Here is a 19635-nt window from a genome sequence, read left to right on the forward strand (position 1 = left end):
TTTTTTATATATATATATATATATATATATATATATATATATATATATATATTATATATAATAGACTTTCCAACTTATCATGTCTAAAATACTTATAAAATTATAAAATGTTTTAATTTTCATGTTTGAAAAATAAAATTTGAAATTTCACCTTGGTAAATGTTTCCTGTGTCATTGACGTGATGAAAAATATCCTCCTAAATTGCTCTAACTAGATAAAATCATTTTTGTTAGAAATAAATTCACAGTCCTAGTTAAAATCATGGACAAGAAACAGGGTAAACATTGGCAAAATATAAAATTATTTTTTACTCTATATCAGTGATTTTACCTTTTCTGGTAGTGTTTATTCCTAACAAAATGAGCTTTGCTTTTATCTCTGGTTATTATAATAATTTAGAAATAAGTTTGTAAGGACAGATTTTCACTTTCAAAAAGTAAACATGTTTTTTATTTCACTAAAAGCAAATCATATCCGTTGCAGTTTTTAATTTGTATTTCTCATTACCAACATGAAGAAAAGACATGTAAAAGTTATACAGTTTAATAACTACTTATAATACACAAATATTTTTTCAAGATATGTTATTTCATGCTAATTATATATAAGTGCATCTCCTTTTGCATTAATTTAAAAAAGCATACTATATTTGAGAACGTTTTCATATTATTGAGAAATTGTTTCTACAATACCCCATCTTTATCAATGAGGTAAATCCACTGGTTGATTTAGTTGCATTTGTTGTGAAATACATATGACCTTATTAAATCAAGCTTTGTTGTATCATAAGAAGTAAATTGTCCTTCTAAGTAAAAATTTAAATAGAACCTTTACAATGATTAAAATAATTGGTCAGATCAACATTTGAGGATTGAATGAATGAAAAACTGTAATTAGTCATTTCAGTGGATGCTGAAGGTTTATTTATAGTATGGCATGTTTTGAAACTGGGAGACATCCAATTATAGAACAACAAAACTTATATTAATTTTTATTTGCTTTAATCTATTCTAACTACTTAGGATGTTCTCAGAAGATAATGTATAGCACTATTATAGTAAATAACTGAGTTTTCATTGTTACACCTCTTCTGTTTTATAAATGTAATTCTGACTTCTTATTTTATGTTAGTTTTCATATAATAATAGTTGAGAATGCAAATTAAATGGAAATATGCATTTCACTTAACACAGATTCCATAATCCTAAATATATATATTTCAACTAAAATATGAATGATTACTTAAACTACTAAGTTGGAGATAAAGTCTAAATTATCTAGGGTGGTGGCCTTGAGCAAGTTAACACTGCAATTTTCTTATATCCATGTTTGGTATAACAAAGAGTAAATACGCTAACAGCACTCATAAATTCTCATGTGTCCTTTCTGTTTAGAAAGTTGACTGTTCGAGGATAAGTTTATTTATGCTAAGTCCTTTTAAAAAAACAAACACTTTGTATTTCATGCACTTGAATAAATAATGGTGGTTGAAGCAGAAGACTTAGATTCTGGTTTCTACTGTACTTAAGAAGGGGTTATTGATTATTTTGTAAACTTCTTTGAATTTTAGCTGCCTCATCTCTAAAGCTGGCATAGTAATATTTCATATGATTGATTTAGGATCAGATAGGATCTTAAAGTTCCTTTCCAACAATTATATGAAAAATTCTATGAAATATCAATTTTAAAATAAATTTTTAAAGACTATTAGATTTTAATATTTGCTGTATAGTTTGTCTAAGAAGCAGTTTTACATCTTTTGCAATTCATCAGGAGTCTTCAGCAAGGTCATATTTGGTATTCATAAGACCTTACAGTCCTCTTTTCCAGTCTTCTTGCCACATATTTTTGTATTGACTACAAAATGACACTCTATTCTTCACTTCACTATCTATAAGGAAATCAAGTTGGGTAATGGGTCTATTTAACCTGAAAGAAAAATCGCATCCTAAGTCAAATCAATCAGAAAATATCTGAAATGCAGATGGTAACCTAGAGGTGGACTTCACACAGGAGAATTTTGCCCTTGATTGAACCCTTGCTTTGTACATGATCCATCAATTTTATAAAGAATGTTCAACATCATTATTAGGCCTACACTTTTCCAGCTACTCAGATGTGAGGCTATCTTTAGAATTTCATTATGTTACTAAGGATACATGTATTGATATGGCAAGTCAGTTTAAGTAGATGACAGCATGACAGAGACATTCACCTCAACCTTGGAGGGAAACAAAGTTGCTTAATGCATTGTGTAGAAAAGAATGTACTTCCCAGCATATATAAATCTCTTCATAACAAGTATATGTACTTATTTATTTGCTAGACAATTGTTAAACCATGTACTATGCTTGATGTTGGAGATATGCATAAAGTGGAGACTTTCCCTGCCTTCCTTGGTTGTAATTATCTAATATGTAGACACAGTGAGAACATAAACAATTATATAATTTTTGTAGAAACAAAAAGTTGAAGACTGTTAAAATTACCTATAAAGTAAACTGAATTTTTATACAAATATTACAGAAAATTATGTGAAATTTGAATTTGAAATAAAATTATAATATTTTGGGATGACAAATTAATCAGTAAAAAACAAAAAAGTTATTTGTTAAAATATTTAATAACTGGGTTTTTTTAGTTTTATATTAGTAGAAAATTTACCTATTTAATCAGTTTCATTTAACATTTATTAAGTACCAAGTGTCAGGTATTGTGCCAAATTCTAAAGATGCAAATATCAATAGTTAGCATTAATTCTCTTCAAAGAAACACAGTCTAAGAGGGGCAGCATTAAAACAATAAAATGGATATTCAACTCTAGTGATTGTCATTCAAACTGAAAAATTCTTAAGCAGGAAACAACAAGCTAAAAACAAAGTTACATTATTTGAAATATGTATTGAGTAACAGAATTGATACTATTAATAAACTTCTCAAAAGATTTCTAAACAAAAATTATCTTCAAAATAAATGATTTATAAAAACCTAAAATGACATATATGTCACAAAGAAATATCTTCTTCATGTGAATTATCAGAATATTAAAATATGCAAAATAATCATTTGTGGGACATATGCTCATTCTTTAATTGGTCTCTTAGTCATATTCAATTTATTATTGCTTCTGAGAAGTGTTTTTAAATATATATTCTTATTTTTATTTCTATCACTAACACATTTAAATTGTTGGTATGTTCAATCGATGTCTTCATAGGACATAATGCTTTTTTGTGCCATGCTAGAAATCTAACCCAAGGCCCTATGAAAGCTAGGCAAGTGCTCTACCACTTAGTTATACCACATGACCCTGTGTTTATTTATTTTCATTTATTTTAAAATTAAGGTAAAATAACCTAAAATTTATTTGAAAGTACTTGACAAACACATCCTTTCATGATTAAAAAAATCTCAATAAACTAGAAATATAAAAAAGAGTAATTCAATAAATGCCACATATGAAAAGTCTGTTCCTAGCATAATGCTCCATAATGAAAAAACAAGATTTTCCTAGAATCAGAAATAACACAAAATTTTCCTCTTTTGGCACTTCTATTAAATATAATACTGGAAGTTCAGGCAAGAGCAATTAGCAAGAGAAAGAAGTGAAAGTCATCTAAATGGGAAAGGAATAAATAATATTGTCCCTATTTGCAGGAGACATAATCTTATATGTAGGGAATGCTAAATAATACATTTAAAATTAGCACCAAAAAACTAATTAAGAAGGTTTCAGGATATGAAATCAACATACAAAAATCAGTTGTATTTCTTTATAAAAACAATTATCTTAAAAATGTTAGGAAAACAGTTCCATTTACAAACGCATCAACAAGAATAAAATAGGAATAACAGCTATGACTATGAAGGACTTGTATTCTGAAAACTCTTTAAATTTCACTGATGAAAAAAATTTATAAAGAAACAAATTGGAAAAGGATCTGTTTTCATGAATTATTAAAATGTCCATTCTACCTGAAGTGATCTACAGATTTAATACAATCTCTTTCAAAATCCCAGTGGCTTTTTTTTTTTTACAAAAATAGAAGAAAAAATAACTTTACAATTCATATGAAACCACAAATAATCCCAATAACCAAATCAAAACAGTGAAAAAGCAAAGATAGAGGCATTAGATTGCCTGATTTCAAACATATATTACAAATTTATGGTAATCATAAAAAATCAATATATAGAACAAAGGAACAAAGTAGAGAGACAACAAATAAATGCATGCATATACAACCCACTCACTATTCACCAGGGTGCCAGTAATACATAGTGACGAAAGCAAGTCTCTTTTAAGAAATGGTATTTGGAAAACGAGGTATTCACATGCAAAAGAATGAAATTGGAAAATTATGTCATACACAAAAATCAATTCAGATGGATTATATGCAATTCAAATGGAGTATATAGATCTGAAACTATAAAACTCTTGGAAGAAAACATAGGGGAAAAAGCTTCATGACCTTGGTCTTGGCAATGACTTCATAAATATGATCCCTTAAGCATAGGCAACAAAAGCAAAAATAAACAAATGAGACTAAATTCAACTTAAAAGCTTTTGCAGAGCAAAGAGAAAGCATAATAAAATAACAATCTATGGAATAAAATATATTTTATCTAGAATTTCATAACAGGGTAATGTCTTAAGTAGATAAGTAACCTCTACATCTCAATAGCAAGTGTACAAATGACCTGATTAAAAAATGGTCTAAGGACTTGAACAGATATTTCTCTAAAGAATTCATGAATTGATTAACAGGTATGTGTAAAAAAATGTCACTAATTGTGAAGGGTATGTAAATCCAAATTACAATGATATCTCACCTCAAAATTATCAGGATGATATTTATGAAAAATTCAGCAAGTTTTGCCAAGAATAGAGGATAGAATACAGGCGTACTGTGAAAAGGCACAATGGTGCAGCCACTATGGAAAACAGCATGGATGGTCCTCAAAAAATTAGAAATAGAACTACTACCACATTATCCAGCAAAACACTTTAGATATTTATCGGAAATAACTAAAATCAGGATCGAGAAGAGATATTAGCATTCCCATAATCATTGAAGGTCTATTTGCAATAGCCAAGATATAGAAATGATCTGAGTTTCCACAGACAGAAAAGAAAATGTGTTATACACACAGAATATAATACTTAAAATAGAATATTTCTGCCTTGAAAAGGAAAGACTCTGCTAAAATGGTGCATGCCTATAATCCCAGAGACGTGGGAGGCCAAGGCAGAAGGATCACAAATTCCAGTACAGTTTAGGCAACTTAGAGAGTCCCTGTCTAAAAATATTTATTTAAAGAAGATCTGGGGATGTAGCTTAGTTGAGCCCCAGGTTAAATAAAATTCCTGTACCACAATGAAATCAAATAAAAACACAATAAAATGATTCTTCAAAATGTGAAAATATGAACCATCCTGGAGAATATTATGCTACGTGAAATAAGCCAGTCATGAAAGGAAAGTACTGCATGATTCAACTTCTATGGTGGATATAAAATAGTCACTTCATAGAAACAAAGACTGGACTCCTTTTTGCCAGGAGCTGGAGAGAAGTGGAAATGGTAGTTACTAACCAAAAATGGGCATGATATTCAGCTAAGCAAAAAGAATAAGCTTTAGAGCAGCTGCTTTTTAACATCAGACCTCTAGTTAAGAATAAGATATTCTACACCTAAAAAACTGTTAAGAAGTTGGATTTCATGTTAATTGTTCTTCCCAGAATGAATTAAAATAAAAATGAAGAAAACTCACCTTCATAGGTATGATCCCTAAATTATAGGCAACAAAAGCAAAAAATAAACAAATGAGACTAAATTCAACTTAAAAGCTTTTGTACAGCTTTTAAGTTGCACCATAAAGTCAGGTACTTTAAGGTGATCAGAATATATTTAATATATCATATACTTTAAAATGAAGATATATTTAATACATTAGCATGGCTTCATATCACCAGTTAATTTAACTTTCTATTTTAGTATAATTCAATGCCTTCTTCAATAGCTTATAAAACATTAAAATGATACACAGGACAATAATGTCTCATTTAATCCAGTATTCCTATAATTTTTGGTCAGACAGAAAAAAACATCAAAATGTATTTGTCCCTCTAAAAATTATTTATGACTTATTTAAGTATAATTTAATGAAATGTGATCAGATGGAATTACCTGATTCATAAAAAATGTATTTAAGAGCTATAAAATATTTGGGTTTGTAAACAGTAATAAAAAAGATTACTCTAGATTCTTTCCTGCTGTCCTTTGAAACTTAGTTTCAACTTTTTCAAGAATGGGTTTGTGCAATATCCTTGTTGATCTCTGCTTAGGTTCTTTTCCATTACCCTTTTGGCTGAATTAACATATTGGTGGACATCAGCTTTCTAAGCAAATGGATATCCACACATACTTTCTCATTAAGCAAGCACTTTTTAAAATTTCACTGCTGACATAAAGGCCTACTGCAAAATAATAAAATGGCACCTTTGTGATAAATAATAGGGTTTGAATTCACACTAAAAGAGCAAGTATAGAAAAACTTTCAGACGATATTTTAGAAGTCTACAACCTGAGTGACTGTGAAGCCTCTATTTCTATACATATTTCAAGAACACATATTTCTTATTAATCCTGACAATTTGTGGTCTGGCAACTTTGTGTTACTTTCAAGCTACAACAAAGACAATGGCATATCTACTTGTTATAAGAAAATAGCTGTGAGGGCAACAGTGTCAAATGTTTCTCTCCTTACCATCCATAGTCAGAATGGGTTAGGGGTTTATAATAGAAATTTTTATCTTTGTATGTATGTGTCCTACACATTGTCCTTGAAAGGGGGGTTTGAATTAGTTGACAACTAGAAAAGGTTGGAAAAGAGATGCCAGTTATCAGTATTTGTCTTTCATATTTAACCATGTGTTATAATTACTCTGAGTACTGTAAACATGTCTCACATTACCAGATAAGATAAAATACAAAATAGAGATTAAAAACACATCTACTATGGTTTATTTGAATGAAATATTAATAATGATACTTTGTCAGAAATGGAAAATACAGGCCAGATGCCAAACCAGTCATGATGCCAGAACAATAGACATAAAACAGGAATATCCTGATCAAAACATGAAATTTAAGAGCTCTAACATACTATGCATACATGACCAGTGCAGTGCAAATGTAGAAGGAACAGATTCTGCCTAGGAGTTCATTGACACTATAAGTATTGTTTGACCTGGACCTTGGAAAATGACTATAGATTTTTGAATGTGGACATAATTGTTCCAGGAATATAGAAAATAGTTTTTAAAAGAAACAGTAATGTGAAAGAATATTTTCTTTCATAGCAGTGCAGTTGACTGAATGTATGGATATTTTAGCTGACAAAGTTGGCAGGTAAGGTAGGTACAAATTATGGAAGTTTTAAATGTAATGCCAGAGTTCTAAGTTTAGAACGAGGTGGCCATTCAATGATTTTAAACTTAGGATTGATGTGAAATTTGTATTTCAGAATGGTCAGGCAGGCAGAAATGTGGAGAAAAGTTTGAAGTGAGTAACTTGTTGTCTATTACAGCAATGCATGGGACAATAATGAGATTGGGAACAATAATGAGTTTGGGAACAAAAGCAGGGGCACCATGTGGTCCTTTAAGGTTGGGGGGGGACTACAACCTCTCATAGCTAAGGGATCTGTTTCCTTGAGAATTTTGAACAGTTTAAGCTATGAGCCTTAGTATTTTGTATCACCCAGCAGGGATAGATTCTTAACAGAGAGGTCAAAGAGTGAAGAGCATAGAAAATGCTCTGTCAATTGACTATTCTGTGGGCAAATGACAGCATGATACCCAGTGATGTCCTCCCCAATGAACTAAAGTGGAATAAGACAGGCAGATTACAAATTTAAGCAGGGGATATAGAGGCTGACTGCTGAGAAGCAAGGACAGCATATAGGACAGCATGAGGTGGTGATGTCAGACTTAAGCAGCTCTGATTAAGCAAAAGTGCCTTGCAGAATGTATCACCAAGTGGCCAAACTGCAGATTCTATAAAGAATGAATAGATCATGAAATAGAAGTCAAGAGGCTCCTGATAGTGGCTTGATGAAGATTATAAAGTTGGTAAGTGACCTACATTCCAGTTAAATTCACTTTTCACCAAGTTAGTGAAATACATTTCATTAGTTGCAAAATTTTGGTGAAAACTGTTCTGCTACCATTGCCTGACTCATTTTTTGACTATTTTGACTTCCAATAAACAACAGCTATTTGCTCAAAAGAAAAATAGGAATGGTGGAGGTGGGAGGATAAAGGAAGATCAAATGAAAATCTGACAATTAAAATGATAATATATTCTCATCTAGGATTGTCCTACTTTATGCGTAGGTTTGAGTACAATTTTCTGAATATATTTTAAATAATGTTTCCTTTTACTTTCAAAACTATCTTTGATTTGGTCAGTATATTATATGATTGCCCAAATGAAATCATGATTCTATATGGATATTGCAGGAGACAAAGGAACCTACAATATATTTGGGAAAGCAAAGATCACATATTTAAAACACCTCCAGAATGATGAAATATTAAATCATGTATTCTTACTTTTATCTGGAAAAAATACACTTATTGAAAGATACATAATAATAGATGCAAAATAGTCAGAAAATGTTTTACTATTGAAGAATTCATTACAATGAGTTTAGAAAAATGAGCAAAATTTAAGTACAAGGGAACAGAAGTAACATTATAGGTGAAAGAATCTTTGGTGACAGAAAGCTCTCTCTTATGCTCTTCTCCCCCCCACCACCCCCGCCCTCTCTTTCTCTCTCTCTCTCTCTCTCTCTCTCTCTCTCTCTCTCTCTCTCTCGTGTGTGTGTGTGTGTGTGTGTGTGTGTGATGAAATTAAGATTTGCATAGCTGGGTGCCATGGCACATGCCTGTAATCCCAATGGCTCTTGAGGCTGAGGCATGAGGATCAAGAGTTCAAAGCCAGCCTCAGCAATAAGCTAGGTGCTAAGCAACTCAGTGAGATCCTATCTCTAAATAAAATACACAAAAGGGCTGGGGATGTGGCTCAGTGATTGAGTATCCCTGAGTTCAATCCCCCAGTACCCTGTCTCCCCCTAAAAAAAGATTTGCCTGAATTAATGGAAGATGCATTTGATAATTAATTGAAGATAAATATGTTTAACAGCTGGTCCTTAACAGACTCTTCTAAAATGAATGAATGAATAGGATGAAATAGATTTATTCAGTGAAGGGGAATCTGGGTAGGCACTGAAGTGGCCAACTCTGACCTGCAAGCCAAATTTGACCCACCACAGTGGATAATTGGCCTCTAGTCCATTTACCTTCCCTTTAATACTATTGATTTACTTTGAAAATTAGATGAGTTTTTATAAAATTCCTCATTTCAACTTCCAGTTTACAATTGTCCTGTCTGCTTACAAAGCAAAATGGCTGCAGTCAAAGGGGACAACTGTTCCTTGCAAACAAACCCACATACTCTATAGCTTTCCATTATTCCTTTTCATTGCTTCATTTGTATAAATCTCTAACTTTTTAAATCGCCTGATGTTTGAGAGTTTGACTTTTGCTGGAGTGCTTGGGATCATCATCAGGAAGCTAAGTTAGTTATGATGTATAGCTTCACTGCAACTGATATTGTAAAACTGAAACCTTTCTCTTTCCTGTAGCATATTTGTACTTGTATCTAGAATAATGACAGAATATAGTAGTGGTAAATGTTAAGCATTTACTATATCCAAACATGGTATTACTCTACTTTCAGTCAGGTGTAAGTATGAATCACATTTCCAAGCAAATGCTAGTAATATAGCCTAGAACAGACTGACATTCTCAACCTCAGTACATATATCTGGGAAATGAGGATGATATATCTTATATACTTTGTGAGGATTAAATAAGATCATGTATTCAAAGCACTTAAAGTGGTTCTTGGCATTAATCAACATCTGATTCATAAAAATAATATTTTCCCATTTGAAACCTTAACACTGGGAAATCTGAGGAAGCATGAACATTACTGAAGATTTCTGATAGACTAATTTGCATTGATTGACATGTTTCACGATGTATTAACACTCAATTGTAACTTTAATAGGCTCTACAAACATATTAGATATAAAAATGAAGTATTAATATTAAAGATAATATCCAATTGAAAATTCTCAGAAATGCAATTGTAACAGCCTGTTTGCTTGCACCAGGTGCACTTTATAATCACTAACATTAAGCCAGAAAGAAGTACCTTTTCACATTAATGTATACAGATTCATTTTTAAATATTTAATTACAATAGCCATTTAGAAGAAAAATATTATTTAGTACTAATTTAAGACAAAAGAAAAGAGAATTGTTAGTTGTCAAACTACCACTAGAAACAACAGAGGTTGAACAGTTCTCTGGCATATTGCCCCTATTTCAAAACAAAAGAAAAAGTAGGAAGTAGAAGATACAAATATCAATAATATATAGTTGGCAAATGTTTCACAATTAGAAGTCGCTTATATTCATTGAGTATATGATCATTTTTATATCTTTTTGTCAAAAGATGTACTTAAAGAGCAAATTCACAACTACTGAGTTTTGGACTTGTCTCTCACGTAAGCTTAATTTGTATAATACAAAATAATTCATTGTTTTAGTCAATGATGTCAAACAACTATTTTGACATACTAGTTTGACAACTAGTTTTCATTCTTTCAATATATGGTCTTGGAAATCTTGTTAGTATGACTTTTAAAGACTATACAAATAGAGGATTCATTAGATAATTTTCTCAAAGAGATCATGTGTTCACAATGAAAGTAAAATTAACATTTGAATTTTTAAACTTTGCATTCATTTTCTCCAATCACTACACTACAATTCATTATTAAAAGCAACATATATTTAGCCAGAAAAAAAAAATCAAAGTAAGGGAACACTGACAATTACTTAGAGTGAATGGTATTTCATTGTTATAGGAAAGTGTTAATTTAAAAATAGTCTAAACTATTTTGTCAAAGATATCTATGAATGTGTAATTAAGATATTAAACAGGATAAAAATAAAATCAGTAAAAATATAGGTTTGCATTTTTGTAATGACAAATACTCATTTTCTTCCTTATCTACAAAAATATCACATTTTAAAATATTACAATGTATAGTATGTTAAATTATAGTTTGAACATGCCTAATCTGAAATTATGAAAATTCTCAATGTGGAAAATTAAGTGGCTGAACTCATGTGCCTGATCACCATCAAAATGCAGGAATAGCCAGTTTGGTGTCACACACCTGTAATACTTGCCACAAGAGAAGCTTAGACAGGAGGATCACTAGTTCAAGGCTAACCTCAACAACTTATGAAGACTCTAAGCAACATAGAAAGACCCTGCCTCAAAAATTTTTAAAAAAGGGATAGGGATGTGGCTTAGTGTCAGAGTGCCTCTGGGTGGGTTCAATCCCCAGTACTATATATATATATATATATATATNCACTATATATATATATATATATATACGCACACACACACACACTATATATATATATATATATACACACACACACACACTATATATATATATATATACATATACACACACACATACATACACACACATACACACACACACACATATATACATATATGTAATATATATATGCAGGTACATTAAAATATTGTATGAAAATAGGTTCAAATTACATATATAAGCTACGTATGAAACACAAATAAATTTTGTGTATAGAACAGGGTCCTATCCCCAAGATATGTCACTCAGTATATTCTAATTTTCCAAAACTTGAAAAATCCTGAATCAGAAATACTTCTGGTCTCAAGTATTTGGGATAAGGGATGCTTAACCTGCATAAATCTGTGATACAGTTATTTCATTAACTAAATTATTTAATTTCTTTCTTTCTTTTTGCTTTTTATTGGTGCAATATAATTGGCTGAATTATTTCAACTCGACCTTTACTTTAAGGATAATTGGTTGGACAACTGCAAAGGCAGTCCTAATAATTAATATTCAAAGTTCATTGCATTTCTTTTTTCCAAGTACAATTTACCTTAGCTAAAGAGAAATTAGAAGACCCAAAATACAAATATTTAATATCATTACCATTTTAAAATTATAATTTTGAACAGTAAAGAGGACTATTTTAATAGTATTAATGTTTCACATTTAAAATAATTTTTAAAACTTACTTGAAAACTGAATTGCAAATCCAGATTTACTGATATAAAAATCTGTATCAAACTGAATGGTTACTATGTTGAGGGTGCTGTGAATTCCTTCAGGAATGAGAGATCCACTAATTTCCTTTAAAAGCATCTCATTTTCTGGTGGACCATCCCAAACTCGTAGTATGTCATGTGATGCTTCCGTATCAAAAGCAAGAAACTGCAGGCTGTGGATGAATGATATTATCTCTGATTATTTTAAACAATGATTAAATTTTAAATAAGAAAAAAAGATGAATATGCACTGTAGTTTTTACTGAATATTCCTTTTTGCTGAGATGAAAAATGAATTAGGTAAATAGCACATGTAATTTTAATTATTTTTTCTTAAACAATAAAATTTATTTCTTTAGAACACAATTAAAAACAGTATTTAATCACCTTTGCAAATTACATAAATTTCAGGTATACAGTCTTTTCAGTGTTTATGAATGTTAACCATGGTAACTAAAGGTAAAATTTATGGAGGTTCTTGTATGTGCAAGGCTGCACAAATGTATTATGAATATTTTCCTTGTTAAATTGTTATAATGACTAATGGAGCAGGAACAATTTTAATCTCAATTTTACAAATGTGGCAAACAGTTTAGATAAATTAAATAATTGCACAAAGGGTAGCTGACTCATAAACTGAACTTAATTTGTCTGATCTCACAGTATACACTTTAACTACTGTTTCACATTAAATTTGTTCTGTTTAATGTCTAATCTAGAAAAAATTAGCATCTGATACTTTCTGTGCCAAGTGAAAAAATTAGCATTCCTGTTATATCAACACACTTAACAGCAAATACACTTTCTTGTTTGATATATGAATTGTCACAGCTTTACATTTGGGTTGCATATAAATATCAGTTATTGTTCTTTAACAAAACTTCAGAAGCCTATTGAATTTAATATTTCCAAGTTTAATATGTCTGATATTTAAATAAAGCAATGCATGATATAAAGTAAAGGAAGATAAGCTAGGGATAGATCCAAGGAAACCTGTTTTGAGTTACACATATTTTCTTGCAAAAGCAGTGTACCAGTTCATACTGCATCCTGAAATTCATAGGAGTACACCACCTAGAAGCCTGTCTGAAATTTCATTTGTATGAACAGCAATTCTTAAATTTAAAGTTATTAATGAGCAAAAACTCACTAATTAGCTTATTAGTCAAGGATGACTGTTCATTTATTAATCTACTCTCAGTCAAAGGCATAATAAGTAAAATGGGGTATGAGAGCTGTGTTAGCTTTGGAAACTTGACTTGTGTTGATCTCAAAGGCTATGGTTCTGTACTCATGTATGGGGCAAGGACTGGAACAATTGCAAGCCACCTACCTAAACTCAGCACTGTTAATGGGCAGAGAGCTGTTGCTTCAGAAATATGCCTGAGACCAGGGAAGATGGGAAATGCTATTAAATTCTTTCTTCTAAATGCCAGTGAGGTTGTACTTAGTGACTTGAACAACTTTGTATACTTATCAAAATGATGGATTCAGCATCCTGAGTTATCAAGAATTGAAAGAACAAAGTCCACAAGAAGCAGGGAAGAATTTCAACCTCTGTACCCTCTTATAAGTAGGAAAAGTTTTCTCCTAAAGGGTTTCATGAGTTACTTTGCAGTCTACAATCCAAAATCAATAAATCATTCTAATGAGTACTTTATTTTTAATAATTTAAGCTCATGAAACCATGTTTTCCTTTACCAAGGTCAATAGTATTGAAAAATCTTGATATTTGATTGATATTATACAAAGGAACTGAGCAAGAAAATCAGATTTCCTGGTAGCTTTGAGAAAATGAAATCTACTTACCTGACAATGTTTCCTGGATCCACCTCAATCATCCACATGCAACGCAGATTATTGTCATATGGAAAAGGGTAACCAGGAGATAAGATTCTTCCTGATGATTCTCCTTTAAAACGACCTCCACATTCAGCTAAAAAAAATTTAAGTCACAATTCAATGAGAGTCTTTCCAAAACAATCTATAATTTTTTCAAGAGTATGTATTTTTTCACATTAAGGAAAATTTAATCTCCCCTCTTCTTGAAAGTAAACATTTGTATAAGCATTCTTAGATCAAGATATTAATCGAAGCAAGGATATATTGTGTAATAAAATAACATAATCTCAAATTAGATCACATAAAAGAGGCAGGAGGATCTCGAATTCAAAGCCAACCTCAGCAATTTAGCAAGACATTAAGCAATTCAGTGAGACCCTGTCTCTAATAAAATACAAAATAGGATTAGGGATGTGGCTCAGCGGTCGGGTGTCCCTGAGTTCAATCCCTGGTACCCAAAAAAACCCCAAATTAAAAATAAATAAATAAATAAACAAAGTAATGATAATTTTAAAAGGGAAACAGATGGTGAGTTGCTCACTGCTAGTGACTTGAATAATTCATCATCTTCCTATCCCATCTCTCAGGAAAACTAATCTTTACTGCAGTCCCCTGAGGCATTCTAAATTTCAGTGTCCTTTTATTCCCTTTTAAATCACCCTAAACTTTTCCCCTTTCAACCTCCCCAAAGTCAAACTGGCATTTTTATTATATTTTTTAATTCAATTAAATCTAATTTAGTTTTGATTCAACGTGGCCTCTAAGTTTTATAAAATTTATTGAATTAAAATATAAGTATTGCCATACAATGTAATTATAATTTTATTTTTTGAGAAATTTTCTCCTTATTTTAATTCTATCTGATACCCTCGGGATTTTTGAAGTGATCCTTCTCTGGTAAGGATATAATCTAGAAAAAACGGTCTGTATTGGAGAACAGAGAATCTAAGAATTTTGTTGACTATACTGACCTATATTTCTAAACCTTAGAAACAGGGAAAACACTGTGTAATGCATTATACATTTAAATATTCCCCAGATTATCCTTCTGCCAAAAATTAAGCAACAAAAAAACCATTTTACTTTTAGCTTAAGTATAGGAAAATACTTATATTTATTTTTCTTATTCTCTGTTTCTATTTTATTCAGATTCAGTGACTGAATAATATTTTTTGTTGCTGCTTATCATTATTACTACTATTATTAGGCCAAAAAAAGATTAAAGACAGAAAGTTTTATGGTTTGGAAGAGACTCTAGTACATAGAATATGACTCAAATTAGTAAGCTCCATTTATGCAGATTTGTTTCAAAGATCTTAGTATATTGTACCACTCTGTGGTGATTAATTTTGTGTGTCCACTTGGCCAAGCTATAATACCCAGTTATTTAATCAAATGCTAATCTAGGTATGAAAGTATTCTGTAGATGTGGCTAACAGTTTAAGAAGATTACCCTTAGTAATGCAGGTAGACCTCATCCAATCAGTTGGAAGGCCTCAAAAGCAAAACCTGTTTTCTAAAAAAGGAAATTCTCCCTTGAAGCTACAGTGTTAATTCTTGCTTTGATTTTCAACCTGTTATTCTTCCCTATGGATTTTGGACTTGCCAGCACCCAGACATAAGTTCATTCCTTTTTTTTTTTTTTTAAGTGCTAGAGGTTGAACCCAGGGCCTCTTAACCACTGAGCCATATCCCTAACACTTTTTTTTTTTTAAATTTTTTATTTTGAGACAGGGTCTCACTAAGTTGCTGAGGCTCACTTTGAACTTGTGATCCTCCTTCTTCACTATCTTGAGCTGCTGGATTTATAGGCATACACCACTGCACTCAGTGCCTTAAAAAAATTTCTTAAGAGAAAGAAATCCTACTGGTTCTGCTTCTCTGCAGTACTTTGATACAAACAGAGGACTAAGAAAATACTATTTTGTATTGCAATACTGATTTTAATTTAATAAAGAAGTAATTTTTAAAATAAGTTTTAAGATGTCACCATCACTTGCATTTTTTTTCTAATCTGTTTGACAAAAACTACAACTATATAAAAAACTGCAACTATATAATTACTGCAGGTTTATTAATTTTTCATCCTTTATGGTTTTTCACTATTATTGGCATACATTATTTTGAGGATACAGCAGATACTTCATTCTTCCAGATTAATTTTGAGTCAGAGTTTTGTTTACTATATTCCATTTTGAATTTAAACAGCTTTTTTCCTCCATATTTCTTTGCTCAATTATAACTTGGCACTCTGATCTCAAATGAATCAGTGGGATAGTTGTAACTAGAGTTCATATTCTGACAGAAGAATTATGTTTGCAAAATAAAAATGTGATATAGTACTTGAAGAAGAAATAGGTTTAAATTCCTCCAGTTATGATGCTTCAAAAATTATTTTTTTCTTTGGTCAATTTATAAGCTTCAGAAATGTAATTACCTAGAAATTATCCATACAATTGAGAAAAATTTTGCATTTAACAGAGGCAAAAATATAGCCATAATAGATATTTAAAGTTAATGAGCAGAACAAAAAATATAATCTTATATCAGATGGTAAAGCTATTATTCTTGCTGGTAGAGAATACTATCTAAAATAGAATTTCATCTTCTGTTATCATGGAAATCATCGGCATCACTCAACATGTGCTAACTGCTTATAGTCATTAACCTTGACTACCATTATAAAATATAAAAGTTTACCCTTCCCACAAAATATTGTACTGTATCAAATCACTCTTTGACTTGGAATATTTATAAATATAAAATGCATTGATTTCTTGAAAACATAATTAAAATTTTCTGGTCTCAGACCAAATGTTCTAGTTGTATAAAATTTTTCCAAAAAGTATAGAATCTCTTCCATTTGGTTCAATGTACTCATTAAATATATTTTAATGTATTGTGTTGTGATTTTAATATTAAGGACATCATGGTGAAATAATATTTAAACATTTATATGTGATATTATAGCACTTAATGCTTTTCTGAACATATTTCATACCCAATTAAAAATACAGCATCTGTGCTGGGGATATAGCTAAGTTGGAAGAGTGCTTGTCTTGCATGCCCAAGGCCATGGGTTCAATCCCCAACACCACACACACACACACACACACACACACGCAGAATCAGAAAGAATTAATCATTGGTGCATTTTTCTCATAACTAATGCCAATGGGCCTTTTATTGGTCATATTCCAGAATCCCAGGCTTTTGGTAATTAAGGTTGATTACTATTTTAGGAATTATTCTCATAATTCATCCAAAATTTAGATGCCTTCTGAAAATAATAGACTGTGATTACATTTTGATTAGATTAAAAATATGTATTATTTCCATGTGAATCAATATTTTAGTAGAGCAGCAGAGATCTCATGCCATCAAAAACACAGTGCAATTGGTTGAAAGGCATGTAATGGCTAGAATTTCATTTTTTCTACTTGAATTCTAGCAAGTTTTGTGGTGATTTTAATGTTTATCATAAAAAAAATGATAGAAAATTTCCACTTGCTTCTAAAGTTGGGACCTCTAAATTTATCAAATTGGCAACACTAAACACATACAATTTTTTTTAATCAATTATACTTGTTTATTTAATCTGTTTAGAAAAACACTCATGTCAATTTTATCCAAACAGGCCTGACACAGAACGGATTTGTATTTCTAAAAGCCATCAAGAATTAAGAATGGATAAAAAAAAAAATCTCTGCATGTTTTTCCTTAGTAGGGTAGCATTTTTGATTAAAATGCTTTCTTTTGTTCTCCTAGTATTTTGAGTCCAAAGACTTGATCTTTGGTGCAAAAATGAAATAGAGACAAAGATGTCTCTATCAATACTTATCTATACACCCTCACACCTTCACATGTACAATTATATATTAACTGATATTCAATATGGTAGAAATAAAAAGATAATCCAGCTATGCAATAATAATAAAAACAACCCATAATGATCATTCTCTAGGTTCATGTCCGCAATATATCTTGTTACTGACTTTCACATGCCTTTTCCTTTTGAAATTGGCAATTATGCTACACACACATAAGAAAAGCCACTGGTATTTCAGTTTTTTAAAAGTGCATACATACAAGAATGTGTTTATGTTATTGAATAGATTTCCTGTTTTTTTTTTAAATTCACCTTTATCTAAAGATGTGCATTAATTTTGTAAATTAAAACAAATTTCGTCAATAGGGTTCAATATATTTGTATGATTAAAAGTCTTTAACATTTTTGTAGTGAGTTGAATTTTATATCAAGAGCAGACATATGACTCTATACAGACATACAGACCATATTACCCCGTAAAAATTATACATTTATTTATTTATAGGGTGATGAAAAGGACCCTTACACTTCCCATGAATTTTCTTTGAAATTTTAAGCTATTAGTTCATTAACTTCCTGATTTAAGGTATGAGTTGTGTATGGACAGAGAGAATAATTTGAATATATAGAGTATGTTTTGGTAACATTTCCATAAACATATTTAAGGGAAGTCTAAAAGAGTATCCTACCAATACAGGAAGGCAGAGGATAGTCCCATGCCCTTCTCTCCCCTGTCATGCACTTCAGAAGGCTGCTTCCATGCAGAGTGTAGCCTGGATTGCATCCATAAATGATAGTGCTACCAGCAAAGTGGCCTTGGTCACTGATCTTGTATCCAAATTGTGGAATGCCAGGATCTTCACAATGTGAAAGTTCAAAACCTGAGAGAAATACATAAATTGAATAAAGGAAAAAATTAGCAAGAGAATTTAAAACTACACAAATTATTCCTTTACTTCACTATTTCAAATATGATTGCATACTTTTTCCTAATTTTATTGCTCTTATATATTTAACTGACAGTACACAAAATAGAGCTCTTTTTTTCTTAAAAACTAGAAACTGTTATAATTTTCAATTTTTTCAAATTTATCAGTGATATGGTCTCTATGACTATGTAAGGGCTTGTAGAAATAAGCTTACTGCCTACTCCACATGATTTTATAGTTCATATTAGATTCTGACAGGTCTACTATACTATACTGTAAGAAGAAATGTATATTTAGTTTTTGTCCTCGGTTCTTGGCATATAGTTGCTAACACCCTTGGAATTTCCTGAGTGATAGGGGTAGAACATCTTTTGTTACCTACAATAAGCTGCTTTCAATCATACCTGAGTGTATGATCAAAAGGATTGCCTGTCTTTTGAAGAACGGTGATATGTTGCAAAAGGAACTAACCATTTGACTAGAAGATTGGAACTTTCAGCCCTTACCACCCTACCTCCAACACACACTTACTTTCATGAAGAGGAGAGGCGCTGAAAATTAATTACCAAGCCAATGATTTAGTTCACTGTGTCTATGAAATGGAATTTCCTAAACAACCTACAGAGACAGTTTTGAGAGCTTCAAGGTTGGTGAACATACCCATATGCTAGAAAGGTATCCTGTTGAAACTCCATGGGGACAGAAGCTCTTGCACTTGGGCCCCTTCTGGCCCAAGCCTATGTACATCTTTACCTGGCCTTTCATTTGTA

The 19635-nt window shown here is 31.1% G+C and overlaps 1 protein-coding gene across 6 annotated transcripts in view; it reads right to left on the reverse strand.

Annotated features, from left to right (window-relative positions):
- Nucleotides 1-19635, reverse strand: part of Csmd3 (CUB and Sushi multiple domains 3) — a 1105037-nt gene that overhangs the window by 268815 nt on the left and 816587 nt on the right. For all 6 annotated transcript variants that reach the window (XM_048802035.1, XM_048802036.1, XM_048802034.1 and 3 more), the window contains 3 exons: nt 18626-18817; nt 14075-14201; nt 12236-12438 (listed from right to left, as the gene is read on the reverse strand). In XM_048802035.1, coding sequence (XP_048657992.1) covers nt 12236-12438; nt 14075-14201; nt 18626-18817 — 522 coding nt within the window. The remainder of the gene's footprint in view (nt 1-12235; nt 12439-14074; nt 14202-18625; nt 18818-19635) is intronic.

Source organism: Marmota marmota, unplaced genomic scaffold (assembly GCF_001458135.2).
Source record: "Marmota marmota marmota unplaced genomic scaffold, marMar, whole genome shotgun sequence".
In the NCBI taxonomy this organism is placed as follows: domain Eukaryota; kingdom Metazoa; phylum Chordata; class Mammalia; order Rodentia; family Sciuridae; genus Marmota; species Marmota marmota.